Consider the following 17,819-nt stretch of genomic DNA (forward strand, 5'->3'; position numbering starts at 1 on the left):
AGGGCCCAGCATTTCCAGTTACCAGGGCTCAGCATTCATGTAATCTAGATCAGAATGATCCAGATTCTGTCTGGCAGTTGAGTCATCTACAGCCAGCTCGATCTGATCCTGGATAGCAAACAATATTATTCTGATCCAGAATCCAGATTAAATGTTTTGATTGAAAACCTTTTTTCAAATGCTGGACCCTGGTCTGAATAGAACCAGACCTGAATGCAGCAGGTAAATCAGTATCGCTCATCTGTCCACTAGATGGCAGGAGAACCATGACAATCAAGCATTTTTTATCGGGAAAGCTATACATTTATTGCAGGGTCTATCATCTTTGTTCCTGCTCTGTAGATTATATAATTCTGATTCTGTACGACTGTACGTCAATTTCATGAAAACAAATGTTGTTTGAAGAACTCCTTAGAAACCACACAGGGCCTAGTTTTCAGAGCTTAATTCATTGCAGCACTAAAATCATCTTGGGGCTCTTTCTGCGTCAGCCATTATAAATTCCACGGTCGGCTTTGGACGAAAGACGATCGCAGGGCAGTGGAGGTTTCGGAGGCCCTCTATTGTGAACAAAGAATGACTTCCAATGGCCCCTGCCTGGTCCTAGCAAAAAATAAATCATATGGAGACTGATGGATAGATGATTAATTTGCTTTGGTTAAAGTGGAAACAACACTGTGACAGATTCCAAAAACTTTTATTAGAACATTACAGCAGATAAAAAGGTCTATTGCAATCATACACTCTTCCAGAACGGTACGTGTGCTTCAACAACAAACAATATGCACTTAGGGTGTAAATTAGGGTCTAAGTTAGAGTCTTGGGGGTAAATTAGGATCTATGGGGTAAGTTAGGGTATAGGGGGTAAATTAGAGTATTGGGGGTATATTAGGGTGTAGGGGGTAAGTTAGGGTGTAGGGTAGAGTCTTGGGGGTCCGTTAGCGTCTAGGGGTAAGTTATTGTAGGGGTATGCTAGGGTCTAGGGGTTGATTTGGGATTGAGCCGTCCTTCTGGTATCACCCAGGGATAAACATCTCAGGTCAAAGGTCAACTTAAAGCCTGCCTTGGCATAACATAAAAAAATAAATAATAAATGGAAAAAAAACTTCTTAGAGATGCATCCTTGTTCTGTAATATTGATCTGATCACTTCACAACAGACCTTGTACAAGACATGTCTGGCAGACCCAGACCAAGACAAGATCCAGACCCAGACCCAGACAAGATCCAGACCCAGACCTAGATGGAGGGAGTACAGGGAGACGCCTCATGATGTGTGTGTGTGTGTGTGTGTGTGTGTGTGTGTGTGTGTGTGTGTGTGTGTGTGTGTGTGTGTGTGTGTGTGTGTGTGTGTGTGTGTGTGTGTGTGCGTGTGTGTGTGTGTGTGTGTGTGTGTGTGTGTGTGCGTGTGTTAATTTGACTGATGACACACCTGTCCCAAACACACAGCTCGCCCCTAAACGGTGGACGGGGTTTGCTCACGTTGTTAGAGCGCGTGAGAAGACGTTCGACTTCCGGTTCTTCTTGGGTATAGTAAAGGGGGTAAAATATGTGAGCGTTTCATTTTCGGAATGGATTCTAACGGCCACAGTATGGAGAGGGGGACTGATAGGACTGAAAGCGCGTGTGCATCGACAATGTGTGGAAACGGTTTAAGGAGTATTCGGAATCGGATTCCGATTGGTTCGAAACAAGAAATAATCGAATTAGCAAAATTGGCCGGGCCGGTGGTAAGAATGTTTCTTATTTCTATCATGTTTTTTTTTCTTTGGTAGTAAGTAGAACTTAGTAGTCATTTCTATCACAGGCTACTTATTTATTGAATCTAAGTAGCCTGTGACCTCCGAAATAATTAGTATTAAAATTCATCTTGCATGTAAATAAGAGGTGTCTGTCCTGTCCCCCTTCATCCCACAATCTGTCCCGTCCCCGCCGCTATCCAAGTTAGGGGTTGTTGTCTAACACCTGTTGTCCATGAGACTGTAATCCACAATTCAGATTTCTTTGCATAGCAACTGATAAACATTGATTGATTGTAAACTCTTTTTAAAAACCTGCTTAGGCCTATGTTTTTTGTCCAGTTTATGGCTCAACTCATGGGATTTCTTGTGAGTTTCATCAGTACTGTTTTCTGTGGACATTTGGGGAAGACCGAGCTGGATGGTGTATCTCTTGCCATAGCTGTAAGTATTGATACGACTGAGATGACTGAGTACATCATTTCTCATTTGAACAAACATACACGTCATGAACCAATGTATTTAAAAATAAATTAATGTGTTTTACACACTGATTTATATAAAAACACAATCAAAACACACTATCGATAACAAAACACCATCAAAGCATAGTCACGTGGTCATTCCGCATATCGGCATCCGATCGGACTTTTCTTTCGAAAAATGTGAATACATTTCCGCGTTGTTGTAAAATCAATGGTTGCATTCGTAAATTCGCTCTCAGAATATATCTAAAATGTCAGATAACAAAATCTTCAATAAACATTTTCTGTGTTTATAGGTTATTAATGTAACAGGTGTTTCAATAGGCTTTGGCTTATCCTCAGCATTGGATACACTCATATCTCAGGTAGGAAGTCCTCTCCTGCTTCTCCTCATCTTCTCTGTTCCTGATCCATGTATCAAACCATGTCTTCATTTTGTTTGAAAGCGCTATCATCTTGTCAACCAGGGTTTGAATTACCCTGGTTCCATTATTATCACACACTGACTCTTCCAAATGTCCTTCTCTCCTTTAGACCTTTGGAAGCCGCAACTACATGAGGATTGGGGTCATTCTACAGAGGGCAATCTTTATTTTAATGCTAGCCTGTTTCCCCTGCTGGGCTATTCTCATAAACACAGAATCCATTCTCCTGGCTGTCAAGCAAAACCCAGAGGTGGCAAGGTGAGACTGCTTAATCTACTGCAATAGCCCAAGGGCCCCATGTTGCTTGAGAAAATCTGTGAGCACAGTTGCAAGAAAAAACTGTAATATTTCAAATATTAGACAGAATGGGACATTCTCTAGTGTGTTTCAAATACTGCAGCTCAGTGCTGTTTTGTTCATGAAAAGTTAGGTCTGTAGACTTTCAATCAAAATTTGTTATAATTTACTATATCTATAAGTGAAGTTTGGAGGTTGTTTTGAATTATTAGATTATTGTAAGGGATGGTTCTGACAGAGATCTCATATTGTGTCTCACAAGGGTGTCTCAGTTGTACGTGAAGATATTTATGCCGGCACTCCCAGTGAGTATATCTTTTTACACAATGGATATAAAAGAAGACAGAGAAATATGATATGACTCTGTGGAACATTCAAGAGCAATTCCCTTTTGTTGGCCAATTTGGCCCTTCAAATTAGTATTTTAGCTATGAATATCCCAGGTCAATACTTTATTTTGCCCATCTTTTACTTTTCTAGGCCTCATTTATTTATATACTGCAAACAAAATATCTGCAAAACCAGGTAAGGAATTGTGGCCTCCTCAGAATGACAATTACCTGCACACTACCTGATTACTTGAAGAAAGAAATTACCTAAGAATTTGACTCATGTACCTGTACATTGGCTGTAATAAAAGCAATTCTAATTCTGAGCTGGATCTAAATGAGTCCTTGTTTTCAGGGAATTGTCTGGCCCCAAGTCATCACAGGAGTGGTGGCTAATGTGCTCAATGTTCTCATCAACTACATCTTTCTCTATGTACTGGATCTGGGTGTAGCGTGAGTTAGTCTTTATTTTCAAAATAATGAAATACACTTTCTTATGATGAATACGACTTCTAAATACCACAACGAGAGTAGGAGACTCTTGGAAGAGGAAACTCTCACATCGTAGTAATTCATGTTTACTAGGGGTGTAACGGTACACGTATTCGTACCGGACGGTACAGGTCCTTCGGTTCAGTATGCGTGTGTACCGAATGAATGCAGCATTGCTTTACCTACTGCACGTGCAGAACTTTTTTGTGTGTTGAAGTGATCTCAGCCAGTACGCATGCGCACACACGCCACAGAGAGATTGTCACTAGTTTATCAGTCATTATTGCGAATGCAGATAAACTAGAGCTTGATGTTCCTCCAGCATCTTCTCCAGTTTGAGAAGATTACAGTTTCTCAGTTAACTACAATTGTTCAACTGCGATTGTGTATGCAGCTGGTTGTACGTCGAACCCATTTGAGATTTCATTTCAATTTCCATTTCATTTACATCACAAGTTCAAACCCAGCATTTAATAACAAACCCCCATTTTAGCAGCCTCTCACTAACAATTCAGACCGGGCCAAAGCAATAACAAAAGCCATAGGTGTTTTTATAGCAGCGGACCATACTCCGTTGTCCTGAACACAGGTTTTTGTTGAAAGTAATCGAACCTCGTTATGTAGTTCCCACTCGTCCGCATTTCAGCCAGCAAATCATAACAGCCCTTTATAAACAAACACAAACTACAGTTGTCCACGACTTATCCAAGGCATCTGGTATCGCTCTCACGACTGATGGTTGGACATCTCGGGCCACCAAGTTATTTAACAGTAGGCCTAACTGCGGACGACATCACAAATGTTCCCCTGCTGTACTGAAAACATACCGAACCGTGACGTTAAGATTTAAGAATCTTGTGAATTTAAGATTATTCCCATCAACTGAAGGATATTGTTATCTTTACTGTAAATAGTTTCTATTTTCAATGCAAAACTGAATCTTTTGATTTATATATAATTAGTTCATAGTTAGTTAGTTAAAAATAAAAAGAGAGAGATGAACCGTATACAGTTTGAGGATGTTGAAATATATTTCATAAATAATTATATGCCAATATAATGTTGTTTTATAATTAATGGAACGATATAAAGTGACTTCCGGTATAAACCTCGCCCACTTCAGATAGATAATTCTGTAAGTTGAACAGATACAGATAATGACATCTCTGTACACCCCTACTCTCCTAGAATGTCATTCCTTGAGCATGGCTGGTATGTCATAAAAATCAAATGCTATTGGACTACAAGTCTGTAATGCGTGGTATGTCATTCCCAGTGGGTCTGCGGCGGCTAACACCATCTCTCAATTCTCCATGGCTACCATCCTTTACATATACATCAGGTGGAAGAGACTACACAAGGCTACCTGGGGAGGTGACCATACTGTTCTGTCTTCTCTGTCTTAAAACACATTGGAGATTGTCCAAGAGGAGGAACCATGGAGCTCTGCAAAAAAAATATTTGGAAAGACTTTTCAGATTCCGTTTCCTATGTAGGCTGGTCTAGAGAGTGTCTGCAGGATTGGGGCCTCTTCATCCAACTGGCCATCCCCAGCATGGTCATGATGTGTGCTGAGTGGTGGACCTATGAGATCGGAGCTTTTCTGGCTGGTAAGACCAGGCAGCAGTTGCCTTGCACAAGCTTTGGTTGAAAGAACATACTGTTTACAAAGGATAAGAAGGGAGTCTGAGAAACAGATTACATAGTATCTTTACATTCCAGACCAGTGATTTGAACTTGCCTACCTAGACCCATCCACATCAATATCAATATATCTATTGTCCCTCAAGCTAGAGAAATTGCTTGAAGTCTTTTGATTTAGGAAAACTGTTACACAACTTGTTTTGATGCAACAAACATTGATTCAATACCCTGTCACTACTCCTCAATGACAGGACTGATCAGCGAGGTTGAGCTTGGAGCACAATCAATAGTCTATCAACTGGCAAATGTTGCATACATGGTATGTTACACATACATAAGATATTTACTGTATCAACCACTTGGAAAATGAGCCATCTACCGTTTATAGAGTTCCAGAGGTTGACCACCATGGTTGCAATCAGTTCCCCCTAGGTTTCAGTGTGGCCGGCAGTGTGAGGGTGGGGAGCGCTCTGGGAGGCGGAGACACCGAGGGGGCCAAGCTTTCTGCCAAACTCACTATGTTCTCTGCAGGTACAGTACATGTGGGCAAATAAATCAAACCAAGTTGTAGTGGCTGTCATTAAATCAAAACAACGTTGTTAGCCACTACTGCATGAAGGTACCGAAGGTGTTTGACACACAACAGATTACAATGTCATAAAAGTTATGATGTATCTACTGGTGATGCTTACATTATAATAATAATAATGATATCGCTAAAAACAAACAAAGGTGCAAGACTACTATGGTTGTTCCAGTAGTGTGATGTCAGAGGAGATGTGATATTCTGGTGGTGGTGGTGGTGGTGGTGTTGCTGAGGAGTGTGTTACACCTGCTGATCCCTTACCTAACCCATCACCTTGTGCACTGCTGCCTCTAGTGGTTATAATGTAACAGCCCAATAACAATAAAACAAAAAGACAGTTGGCCCCTACACATGTCTTTACTGACAATTCTGATTTTATCAGCATCCATGGAACTAAATTATACGGGAAATCCAAATCCACACAATTCTAAAACGTCTGATTAGCATGAAAGATAATCCACACTTGTTTGTGTCCATAATCTATACAGGTTCAGTTTCTGTGTTCATGGCCATTCTTCTTGGTACGCTGAAGGAAGTAATTGCCTATATTTTTACATATGATGAGTGAGTATGAGTGAGCATCTAATCTGTTTCTTTGGCTGACCGTGGGAGCTGTTGTTCCAGTAATACAGGATTTGCTGTGATGTCAACACCTGAATGTACAGTATTCTGAATTGAGTGTGAACTAACCTTTGTCTCTAGGACATGAGTCATTGCAATATCCAGAAGTACACACCTATGACCCTTGCTAACACATTTCTTCACATATTAACTAGGGCGAAGTTAATCTGTGATTCATTCTCAGGTTCACTTATATTGTAAGAGCAGAATTGCTTAACTCGTGTTAAGTTTACTGCCATAGAGTAACATGTAAACAGCATCCCTGTGTTGTAAATACCAGGTATGAAAACTGAAATCAAGGCATAGATGGATCTTTATTTTGTAATCACATTACTCACTATAATCCAAACATAGTACAGTAAGTTTGAGTTTTAAAGCTGAATAACGTGGTAATAACATGGTAATAATAGAATAACAATGTATAGTTTCTCAATAAAAGTGTTAATTACTGTACTGTATAATCACCATGTTATGTATTGTTTATTCTGTGCTTTGAGGGGACTTACAATGACCAAATGAATCTCTTCCACTCCAACAGGCAGATCAGAGAAAGGGTTGCACAAGTTATGTCCTTCTATGCTCCCTTCCTCATATTTGATGCGATATCGGTAAGGACAGAGTCGTTTTACTTTATCAGAAGGACATGTAACTAGATGTACTCATGTCAATATGCGTGACGTTCCAATACCAAAAGTAGTTATTCATGACAACAAATGTGTTCTTAGGGACATTTTGCTCCCTTTTGGGTTCTATGTAAAAGAAACATGACTTTTATTAAGAGTGTATTGTACCAGTAACCTTGTTTCTGTCTGTCCTGGTTCTACAGGTAGCCTCAGGGAGCATTATAAGAGGGGCAGGGAAGCAGAAAATTGGGGCAGTTTGCAACCTTGTGGGGTACTATGGTATTGGGCTTCCAATTGGAGCGACCCTGATGTTTGCTGCCCGACTTGGAATCATTGGTAAGAACAAGACAAATAAATGGTTCTACCTTGAACTAAAAAGGCTTCAGCTGTCCCTGTGGGGGAAAAAGCTTTTGGGTTACAAAAGAGTTCTACATGGTAATGGTAATGGTGTGTATTGTTTGACTATATGTACTGTGTGTCTGTGTATGTATGTGTATGTATATACAGTTCCCTCCATACGTTTTGGAAAGAGGAGGAATTTTGTCTAGAGATTCTCAACTTTAATTCAATAGGGGGGGGTTTCAGATTGGGTTGACCATTTAGAAAGTACAACATTGTTTAAACATACATGTATAATGTCCAAATAAAGAACTCATGTTTAGTATCTGTTTGACAATCCATTGCGTATAACTGACTGAAGTCTGCGACCCATTGACCCCACCAGATGCTGGGTATATCCTCTGGTGATGGCAACAAACTTTTGGAGTACAGAGACAAAATGTCTCTTCTTTCTAATACTTATGGAGGACACTGTATGCACAGTATGCAGAATGTTTGTATCTGTGTGTTTGAGTGGGAGTCAGGTTGGCCTGCATAGGAATCGCTCTTACTTCCTGTTCTCTCTCTGATGATGAGCTGTTCTTCCCTTCCCCTAGGTCTGTGGTCTGGTATCTTGACCTGTGTGGTCCTGCAGTGTTGCTTCCTGGTCTCCTACCTAGCCAGAATGAACTGGAAGACAGCCACCGTAGAGGTAAGTATGCAGGGGTGGAACACTCCGATCTCCAAAATGCTCTGTTACGAGGCTTTGGTAGAAATTATTTTTTTCCCCCAGGCACAGACCAGAGCTGGGTTGGAGGGGAACTCAACAGACATGGGTAAGAGGAACTGAGACCCTGTCAAAGCATTGGACCATGATGTCTTACCATAGAGTGGGTGAGGCATGTCCAGTGTCTGTCCTTGAAGTTACTGAAAATTGTATTCCCTGTGTGTCAGACATATCCCCAGATGCCCACTCAGAGGAGACAGGGCACTGTGAGGGTCACACAGACACAGAGGTGCTGTCTGAGGGGGACATGGACGAAGTGGCTGTTACAACAGTGGGGGACCTGATATCCTACAGAGACTTGTTGCTGCGCAGGGGCATGGCTCTATGTGTGATGCTCGTCATCCTTGCTGTGGGAATCATCACCAACCTGGTCCTCACCAACCTCAACAACTCAGTGTAACAGAGCTGGTCCTGAAGCCACTCTCGCGTAATGAGTGCCTGAGCAAGGTTGCTTTTATAGCCAATAAAGCACCAATGCAGAGAGGAGAGGAGCGGAGCTGGCCAAAATGTGATTCTAACACGTTTTTGGTGCTACTCCTCTGTAATGGCCAATGAAGGGAGAGAAAAGCCTTGTGGTGACCTGGGATCATTCACCCAGAAGGGTTTTGTTTCCCCAAGTAGATTTCAGATCATACTGTCTTTGTCAATTGTAGAAACCAATCCAATCAAACGTTATCTCGTGGTATTGTGATGTAAGCAATGTGCAACTCTCACTTCAGCAGAATTCACAAGTCTCAAAATAAAGACAGTCTCATGAATTCCAAACAATTGTATTCCATTTATTGATTCATGTCACTCACACTGCATACAGTCTTCTGTATATGGCTTCTTGTTGCTACCCTGGAGTCTTTCTCTCAGAAGAGTAGAGTGGATTGGACCAGTTCAGGGGGGTAACTGGTGTTGGTCCAGTCCACAGTGAGATTGCCTTCTGAGAGTGTATGAGCATCTGGTGGTGGCAGGAGGAGATGGACACTTGTTCCCACAGCCAGAATGACAATGGCAGCCAGCACAGTGAAGCCTCTCCTGAGGATCAGCTGGGTGGTGGAGAGCAGGGTTCTGGGGCTCCCTTCCTCAGCCTGCTTGTCCCACTCTCCCTCCTGTGTTCCACTGCTACCCCCCAGGTCCTCCTGGACCTCAGCACTTACAGACATATAGCCATTAACTGTCTGGATGTGAGAGGAAATACAAACAGTGTTATAACTGTTATAACAACTGCTGCATTGTAAATGATCACAACTCTAGCTGTATTGATAAAGTGTGGGGAAAAGCATAAATACTGTTAACTGAATTGCAACAACATTGGAACAAAAAACACATTCAATGTTTTGCTATATTACAGTTTTTCCCAATTGCTAAAACACAAAAGCCAATTCTCTAAACCAAATGACCAGTTCTCTAAACTAGCTCCCATTTGCCAAAACCATAAACACATTTCACATGAAGACACAATTCACAAAACACAATCCTCCTTTTCTCATAAATCTAAACACATTTTGTCTTGCTAAAACACAAGTTGCAAAAAACTCAAATTCTCAAATTAAAGCTCGTGATGCAAAATGCTTGCCACAGTCAGCAAAATTTGAACACAATGACCACACCTGGCTTCATTCATTAAACATAACGACTCAACATTTAAGACACTTGTTGCAAATGATTGTGGTGTGTGTGTGTGTGTGTGTGTGTGTGGTATAGTTCCATAAATAAATAAAAAAACATCACACCCTGAACATTGTTTTCAGTGAGTATTGTTGTGTGTAATGGATCCTCTGTAGTGTTTGCATTGAGTTGTGATACAGTACAGTATTGTACATGTTACGGTACATGTGGGAATACGGTACATTTTTCAAACCTTTATTTAAAACTCGATAGGACAACAGTGCAACAACTTCGCGGCTGAACTTTAGTAAAATTTCGGACATCATATGCCATTTAAAGGGGGGAAATAGATATCTAAAAATGCATGACTCATGCAAAATCAGCCTTAAAACGTTAGATATAACGTTAGACAGGGAGCGCAGATTTATTTTTATGCATGACTATCATACATGTGGGAAAACTAGGGTTAGGGTTAGGTGCTAGGGTGCTAGGGTTACAGTAAGGTTAGGGTTAGGATTAGGGGTAGGGTTAGGGTTAAGGTTACGGTTAGGGTTAGACATGCCAGCATGTACCAAGTCACCCTAGCACCTAACCCTAACCCTAGTTTTCCCACATGTACCGTAACATTGAAGGAAGTTATTTCAATTACTGTAACTCTCACCCACCCCTGTGGATGAATGCGTACTTCAGAATGGTCAAGATTCCTTTAGAAAGAAGTCGATTGTCCACACGTAAGATCAAGTTCAAATTACTGTAATTAATTATTCATTGTTCAAATTATTCATTATAATCAGATGGCCTGTACTGTAATGTATTTTAGTTATATAGTAAAATTAGCCAAGCATTACAGCAAAACATTCATGAAGAACATATACACACTGTAAAAGGATATTTTCCAACAACATACATACTGTATTTTCTGTAGATTTACATACTGTTCATATGATACACATAAATCTATGAATGCCCAATACTCTACAGTGATACAGAATATAAGGTTTCTAAAAATGTGCTTTGGCAGTTGTGAAAAAAAAAAGAACATTCTCACACACTGAACATTGTGTTTTCAGTTGTTTTGTTGTAGTCTGTAATGATGCTTTTAGGGCCGGTTTCAGAGACAAGGCTTAAGCCTAGTCCTGGACTAAATCACACTTTCAATGTAAAATCTCCATTGAAGATGTTTTTTAGTCTAGGATTAGGCTTAAGCCTTGTCTGTGAAACCGGCTCATAGTGTTTACATTTTTGCAGGCTTTGAGCAGCTGTTTTGGTGTGAAAGTTTGAGTTTTGAAGAGAGAAGGTGTGGTTTTGTTTATGTAGCTTTAGAAAAGTGTGTTGTGTTTAGAGTTTTGGGAAAATGGAGGAAAGTTTTGTGAAATGTGTTTTAGCAATTGAGAAAAACTGTATGAGTGGAGCAACAGCCACTGCCAGAACTAGTTTGTTGAACATTGCATGTAGAATACAAGTCTTTCTTTCTTTCGTTCATAATAAAAGAGACAACTGAAGTCAACTCACCCCTCTATTGGTCAGTGTATGGTCAGAAGCACCTGTCGTCTCCTGGGTCAGATGAGCATTCACTGGTTCCAAGAGGGCTACCGTCCTCCTCATTAAGGCCATGTGTTTGGTCTTCATAGCACGCTTCACAGCCTGGGGCACAAACACATACAATGTAGGAGCTCAATGCACCATCTCGCCACATTCACCCCAGGTGGGGTAAAAAGCGTTATTCGGCTTTAAGAATGCATCCCACTCTATGGAAAGGGTTCTACATGGAACCAAAAAGAGCTCCAATTGGAATTGTACAATGGTTCTCTTTCAGTGACAAGCTGAATAATCTTTAGTTCTAAGTAGACCTTTAGGTAGATCTGTTCGCACTCAGATGCATCACAACTGATAGGATTAAGATAGAAGACTAAGCTGTCACTGTCAGACTTTCTATCAGCTCAGTGAGCCCCAGTACGTCCCAGATAGGGACATTGAAAAGCCACTGGTGTACTGTACCTCGTCTGTAATTCTCTCCCAGTTGAGCTTGAAGATGACTGTGATGAGGAAGCTTGATTGTAAACAGACACAGATGCACAGGCCCAACCAAAACCCTGTGGGAGGGAGAGAAGAGGGGTCACATATGCATGTGTTATATGTGTGTGTGCATAGAAAGTGTTATTAATCAAAAGTGGCAAGGATTTGATTACATTTTATATCCAGAAAAAAGGACTTACCTAAAACTCTAAGGTTCACTGCAAACATCAAAGAAATGCACAGTGGAAGCCCCACACAATAGTAACCAACGAGATTAGCCACAGCTGCTATCTTCTGTTTACCTGAACCCAGGAGGATACCCATGCACACACACTGAGAGAGAGAGAGAGAGAGAGAGAGAGAGAGACAGACAGAGAGACAGACAGAGAGACAGAGAGAGAGAGAAACAGACAGAGACAGAGACATAGACAGAGAGAGAGAGAAATCTCTGATTACGTGCGCACACACAAAAACATACTGTCAGCTGCAACAGCATTCACTGTTTTGAATCTACTGTGGTATAGAAAGATTAAGACACGTAGATATGTTCTTAATATACAGTAGTATACCAAATGACACAGCACATAACTCTGCATAACTTACCACTATACAGTCAAACAATTGAAGGACACAGTACACATTCATAATTTCAGAGACCAGATCTATTATCTTCCTGAAAAACAAAACAAAAAAAACATGTTAATCAGATGGCCAAGTCAAGTTTCCAATGTGTGCCTTACTCAACTAGTGGCACACTAGTGTTCCCAGGTGGGATTTGAACTCATGACCTTCTGATCACCAGTCCAACTCACTATCCACTACTAGGCCACCACTACCCCCTTACTCACAAAGTAAGTTGTTGTGAGTTGGACTGGTGATCAGAAGGTCATGAGTTCAAATCCCACCTGGGAACACTAGTGTGCCACTAGTTGAGTAAGGCACCTAGCCCTACTACTGAACTATGGTGTAGGCATAGAACTACAGCAGCAGGTGATATACAGGGCCGGCCCAAGGCATAAACAGACTAATGGTTGCTTAGGGCCACAACCACTAGAAGGGGCCACACTTAAAAATAGAAAATAATAATATTTTATTTACATTTTTTGCAGTAATGCAGTAATAATTTTGTACTTACTGGTCAGAGGTGAAGATGTACCCAATGACTGTTTTAGTAGAGACCAGTACAAGCCCCTGAACTACTGCCATTACACCTAGAGCATGAAATTGAGTTTCATGTGATTTCTGCCTGCAGGACCCACCAACATAACATAAACAATTGAGCAGATGCATTTTAACATAGCGAATAGCACTTGACATAATAGGAGAGATTATCTGTTGTGCTAAAAACATGACGGTGCATGAGATCAGCATAACATAAACCATGGAGTCATCATCGGTCCTTGCTTATGATGCTGTAAAACCGTTGTTCTGTAACTGACCTGTCAAGATGAGAGACACCCTGCTGGTGAGGATTGCCCCGGCGGTGTCTCCTGCCCCCAGTGCATTCCCTACACGGACACAAGTTGCTGCCTGTACACCCAGGGGAAACTATGGGGGTACAGTATATGGAGGCACCGTGTTAATTACAGTAGCTAATTGGTTGATTAGCTTTTTTGGTGTTTCACTTTCTTTTACGATGTAGACAGCATGCAACGTCATCATGTTAGATCCAACCACATATTGTATTATTTGAACTCAGGTGTAGCTTTAGTTAATTGTAGTGCTCATGTACATTCCTGTATATTTCAACCTGTTTGGCTGACGGATGAGTGAGGCATTTGAGACTCAATTTGATCAGTGAAAGTGAATGAGTGTTCAAGAGGCGGTTTACCGAAGTGCATGCAGTACCATATAGTTTATGAAAGCCAGCATTATGACCACGTGTTGAGCTGCCAGGTCAGATTCACTCAGCATTCCTAGGAAATAGAGGAGCCAGTCTCAAAGCATCTTCTTAAACCAAACGACCTTGAGATTCATGCAAGCTTCAGAGATGAGTGTTATGTATTTGTGATGGTATCCGGATTCTATTTCTATGCTTGCCAGTGCTTATCTAAGCGCTGACATTTTTAGGCTACCTGCAAGGAAGCCGCCAACCTCATATATCCACCACTCAAAACATAGCATCATTGTACTGGGAATGGCCAGTTTCATGTAGGAGCCCCACTCCTGTAGTGCTTCTGTGGTCCAGCCTGTAGGGGGAGACAGAGGCCATCTCATATCAATGGATCAAGCTTAAGAGCTATGCTCATTAGGCAAAAACAATAGAAAACCACCAATAGAAACTACAATACCACAAGAACAGAATAAACGTTTGGCTCTCTGTTACTGTACCACCCCATGTCGACACATGCAGCTTCTTCCACCAAATATAGGCAAATAAAAAAACACAAATGTAGAGCTGAGAGAGGGTGTTGGCTGCTGCAGACCCTCTACAGAAATCACACACAAAGAAAAACATACACAGACACACACACACACACACACAGACACACACACATACCATGAAATCATTATGCGCACAGAATAGCATGCTGATGAATGTGTCTTAACACTGTTTACTCACTGTTAAGTGAAAAAAAGTATTGTATTCAAACTCATTTTGAGAACACCTACTCAACTCCCAGATCCATCCAGAACAGCAGGACGTAATTTGTAAGCAAATTGGCAACATTTGCCAGTGCTGCTGTGTACATCTGAGGCAGTATTATACCCTAAGCACAAAAACACCAATGGGTGGGTGAGTAGAGAGGCACCGAGAATTGTTTACTGCTTGAGTACAAGCACCTCATATACAGTGTCCTGTGTAAGTAATGGGACAGTGAAGCATTTTCTCTTATTTTGGCTCCACACCAAAAAAATAGGTTTCAGTTTTTATTTGATGGTATTTGTGTACATATTGGTTCCACCATTCAGACATTACTACACGTTGTGTGCATAGTCTAGGGGACCCAAAAGTAATGGGACAATTGGTTTGACAGGTGTTTCTGGTAAGAGAGCTGTCAATAGTATTGATTCTATCCTTTTGTGGAGTGAAGAGCCAAAAGAAGAAAAAAAATGCTTCACAGTTCCATTACTAACGCAGGGCACTGTGATATATCAATGAGTACCAGCACTTTTTTCATTCCGTTTTAAGCACTGATTGATCTTATACAGTTCATCCAACATGCCACCCACAGACACCTTGGGCCACAAGTCAATTAGTTAACGACACCTCTGACTTAGATGACTCATTTATTCTTTAAAAGGGACAGTTAGTCACATTTCTATGATTAACAGAAATGACGGTGAAGCTGCAAAATAACCAGGATGAAGACTTAAAAGATGTCTTGGTGTAACAACTGAAGTATAGGTATGTGGTTGATCGCAGAGATTTTATTTTTTAGAGTGAACCATTCCTTTAATCGAAAGACACAAGAGTTTGGGATGAACTGTGTGGAATAAATCCAACTTATTTGTAACCCCAGCAGCACAGTTTACCTGGTTCTGAAGATAAGCCCCTAGGAGGTGATGCAAAAACATTGCCTGAAAGAAAGATCGGATCCACGAGAGGGGACAGGGAGAAAGAGACATTTTGAATGAGAAAATAGCTAATCTGATTCTAAGTCACTTCTCTACTGATAGAAGTGGACTCATGCAACCCTAGAGCAGATAAACTACAGCCACTCAAAATAGGCTTATGTATTATTGTATTATGGGAAAAGGTGTGAGAGAAAACAGGTAACTCACAGGTACTGCAGGCAGGTAGGCGATGACATACAGCTGTGCTATTCTGAAATCCAAAGCATGTACTGATTGTCGAATCAATGTCGCACACACTGCATACTACATTTCTTCAGGCTATACACACATGCATACTGTTCAACTCCAAAATATCACAGATATTATATTAGCTACAGTATCACTACTTAGGAACTCGGTTGTCTGTAAAAAAAAAAAAAAAAAAAAGAAGGAAGGAAAAAAAGGCATTCAGAGAGTAACAGTCTAATCTTTAGATCTCATTGGTTAGTTAAATTGCCTATAAAAACATTGTTGCAGCAGCTGAGAGGATAATGAGTTCTGTTCTAACCAGACAAACAAGCACATTATCTTCATCCACATACAGGAGCACATGTTAATTCGTACTCTGTATCTGTGCTGTGTTTCAGACTCCCATCGTACAGTATGAGACAGACAGTGTTGTTGTTGTTGTTGTTGTTGTTGTTGTTGTTGTTGTTGTTGTTGTCCTTACCTGGCCACCTCTGGTTCCTGGCCCAGGGCAAGCAGGATAGACTGGGTGTTGATGAGTATGGCCCAGCAAGGCAGGCTCCAGAGGAGCAGGATGAGGACACTCCTCTGGAGGATCACTCCCACACGCAGCAGGTTCTTACCTCCAAATGTCTACTCAGCCGCAGCCGCAGCACATGGGCCAGACACAAAAACAGCAGAAATGATTTCCATTCAATTTACATAAACAAGGAGGTTAGGGTCACACTAGGGTAAGTGTTATCTTTGACCTGAACATTTTCAAACTTAAAAATACATTTTGAAGCACCGCACGTTTCTTACAACATAAATATGTTTTCATACCTGGGATACCAACGTGTCACATGCTAGGGCAAGACCAATTCCTGTTGCACAAGTTGTAACATTGATTGTCTGAAAGAGACGTCAAATACATTCACAATCACAACACATGAAAGACACTCGCGTTCAACATGAAATGACATCAAATGGTTTTCTAATTAGAATTGATTGCATCATTGCCATGACCTTCCAAGAGAATCTTAAGAAAGGGAACACCAAAGCCACAGGGACCTTGGATGATAATGTCATCTTTCCTGTCATCTCTCCATCTTGCACCATCCCAGCCTCTCCAGAGAATAAATCCATTTCCTTATCTTAGTGCCGTGCAGAGACCACAACACATACTGTACACATAGGACTGACATACAGACTGGTGCAGTAGACAGAGAAGAAAAGCAGACAGACTGGCTGACTCACCGCACAGGCCAGGCCATAGCCAGCCAACTCTGCGTTCCCCAGACGACCGCAGAACATTGTTATGACAAATGGGAGCAGCAAATTTAGGATTCGAGACAGCAGCTTTGGGAAGATAAACATAAACAACAGTACTCGTCAATAGTCAATAAATGTGAAATATTACACCAGCCGTAATGCATTTTAATAGTCCTCTGAATATGCTTTGTCAACGCCATGGAGCTATTGTTAAATTGTGCACAATGCACACTATTTCACCCCCCTATAAAGCATACAGTGAGTATAGACCACCTAACCCAGACACCAGAGCTGTCTGCTTCCAGAGAGCACACAGCCAGACACACCAAGGAAGGTGCTGTAGAAACGAGTGCCAGTCCTTGTCCTTACCAGGGGTCCTGTCATCTTGACAATGTGGTATAGTTCCTCTTGGTGCGCCAGGGGCACCTTGCTCCTCACCCAACGGCAGCAGAACAGCCTGGCACTGGGACTGGCTTCCTCCTCCATGGCCTGAGGAGGATTGGGAGAGAGATGGGGCCCAGATGATACCAGTGTAGACCCTGAGTCTTCCATACTAGACTGTGTCTCCTCCTCAGTGGCAACTCTACTGTCAGTGGCAGTCTGCTCCGCTGCTGTGCAAGCAATGGTCATCTTCAGGTCACAATATTACACAATGTCTCACCACTACCAAAAGGCTTATTCATTACATAGACAATGTGTAAGGGGTTTCAAGGGCCTTGATGTGTTGCACAATGGATTGCATAATGACTTGACTCAATGGCATTGAATAGCATTGTGAACATCCACCAAAAAACCAACAAATTGTAGAGCCATAATTATGAGACACAGATGTATTTACATCAAGTGTTTTGGATCAAGTGTATCACT

The 17,819-nt window shown here is 41.4% G+C and overlaps 2 protein-coding genes across 2 annotated transcripts; one reads left to right on the forward strand and one right to left on the reverse strand.

The window, feature by feature from the left end:
* The first annotated feature begins 1,604 nt into the window (after positions 1-1,604).
* Positions 1,605-9,001, forward strand: slc47a3 (solute carrier family 47 member 3). Its single transcript, XM_080526576.1, has 17 exons — positions 1,605-1,729; positions 2,081-2,182; positions 2,520-2,588; positions 2,758-2,906; positions 3,208-3,250; positions 3,426-3,470; positions 3,630-3,727; positions 5,043-5,140; positions 5,263-5,376; positions 5,662-5,729; positions 5,833-5,941; positions 6,485-6,560; positions 7,156-7,225; positions 7,444-7,576; positions 8,176-8,270; positions 8,352-8,394; positions 8,513-9,001. Exons 1-17 carry the CDS (start codon positions 1,637-1,639, stop codon positions 8,743-8,745), a joined length of 1,638 nt encoding a protein of 545 aa, XP_080382702.1. The 5' UTR covers positions 1,605-1,636; the 3' UTR covers positions 8,746-9,001.
* Positions 9,002-9,199: 198 nt separating this feature from the next.
* On the reverse strand, positions 9,200-17,504 carry LOC308154082 (multidrug and toxin extrusion protein 1-like; the record flags this gene model as incomplete). The annotated part of the gene is made up of 17 exons (XM_080527260.1): positions 9,200-9,511; positions 11,535-11,585; positions 11,940-12,034; positions 12,158-12,290; positions 12,561-12,630; positions 13,093-13,168; positions 13,397-13,505; positions 13,806-13,873; positions 14,033-14,146; positions 14,289-14,386; positions 14,571-14,668; positions 15,435-15,479; positions 15,684-15,726; positions 16,186-16,334; positions 16,524-16,592; positions 16,938-17,039; positions 17,322-17,504. The coding sequence occupies 17 exons, from the start codon at positions 17,502-17,504 to the stop codon at positions 9,200-9,202; spliced, it is 1,815 nt and encodes a 604-aa protein (XP_080383386.1).
* Between the last annotated feature and the right edge of the window lie 315 nt (positions 17,505-17,819).

Source organism: Nansenia antarctica, assembly GCF_963989245.1.
Source record: "Nansenia antarctica genome assembly, chromosome: 3".
In the NCBI taxonomy this organism is placed as follows: domain Eukaryota; kingdom Metazoa; phylum Chordata; class Actinopteri; order Argentiniformes; family Microstomatidae; genus Nansenia; species Nansenia antarctica.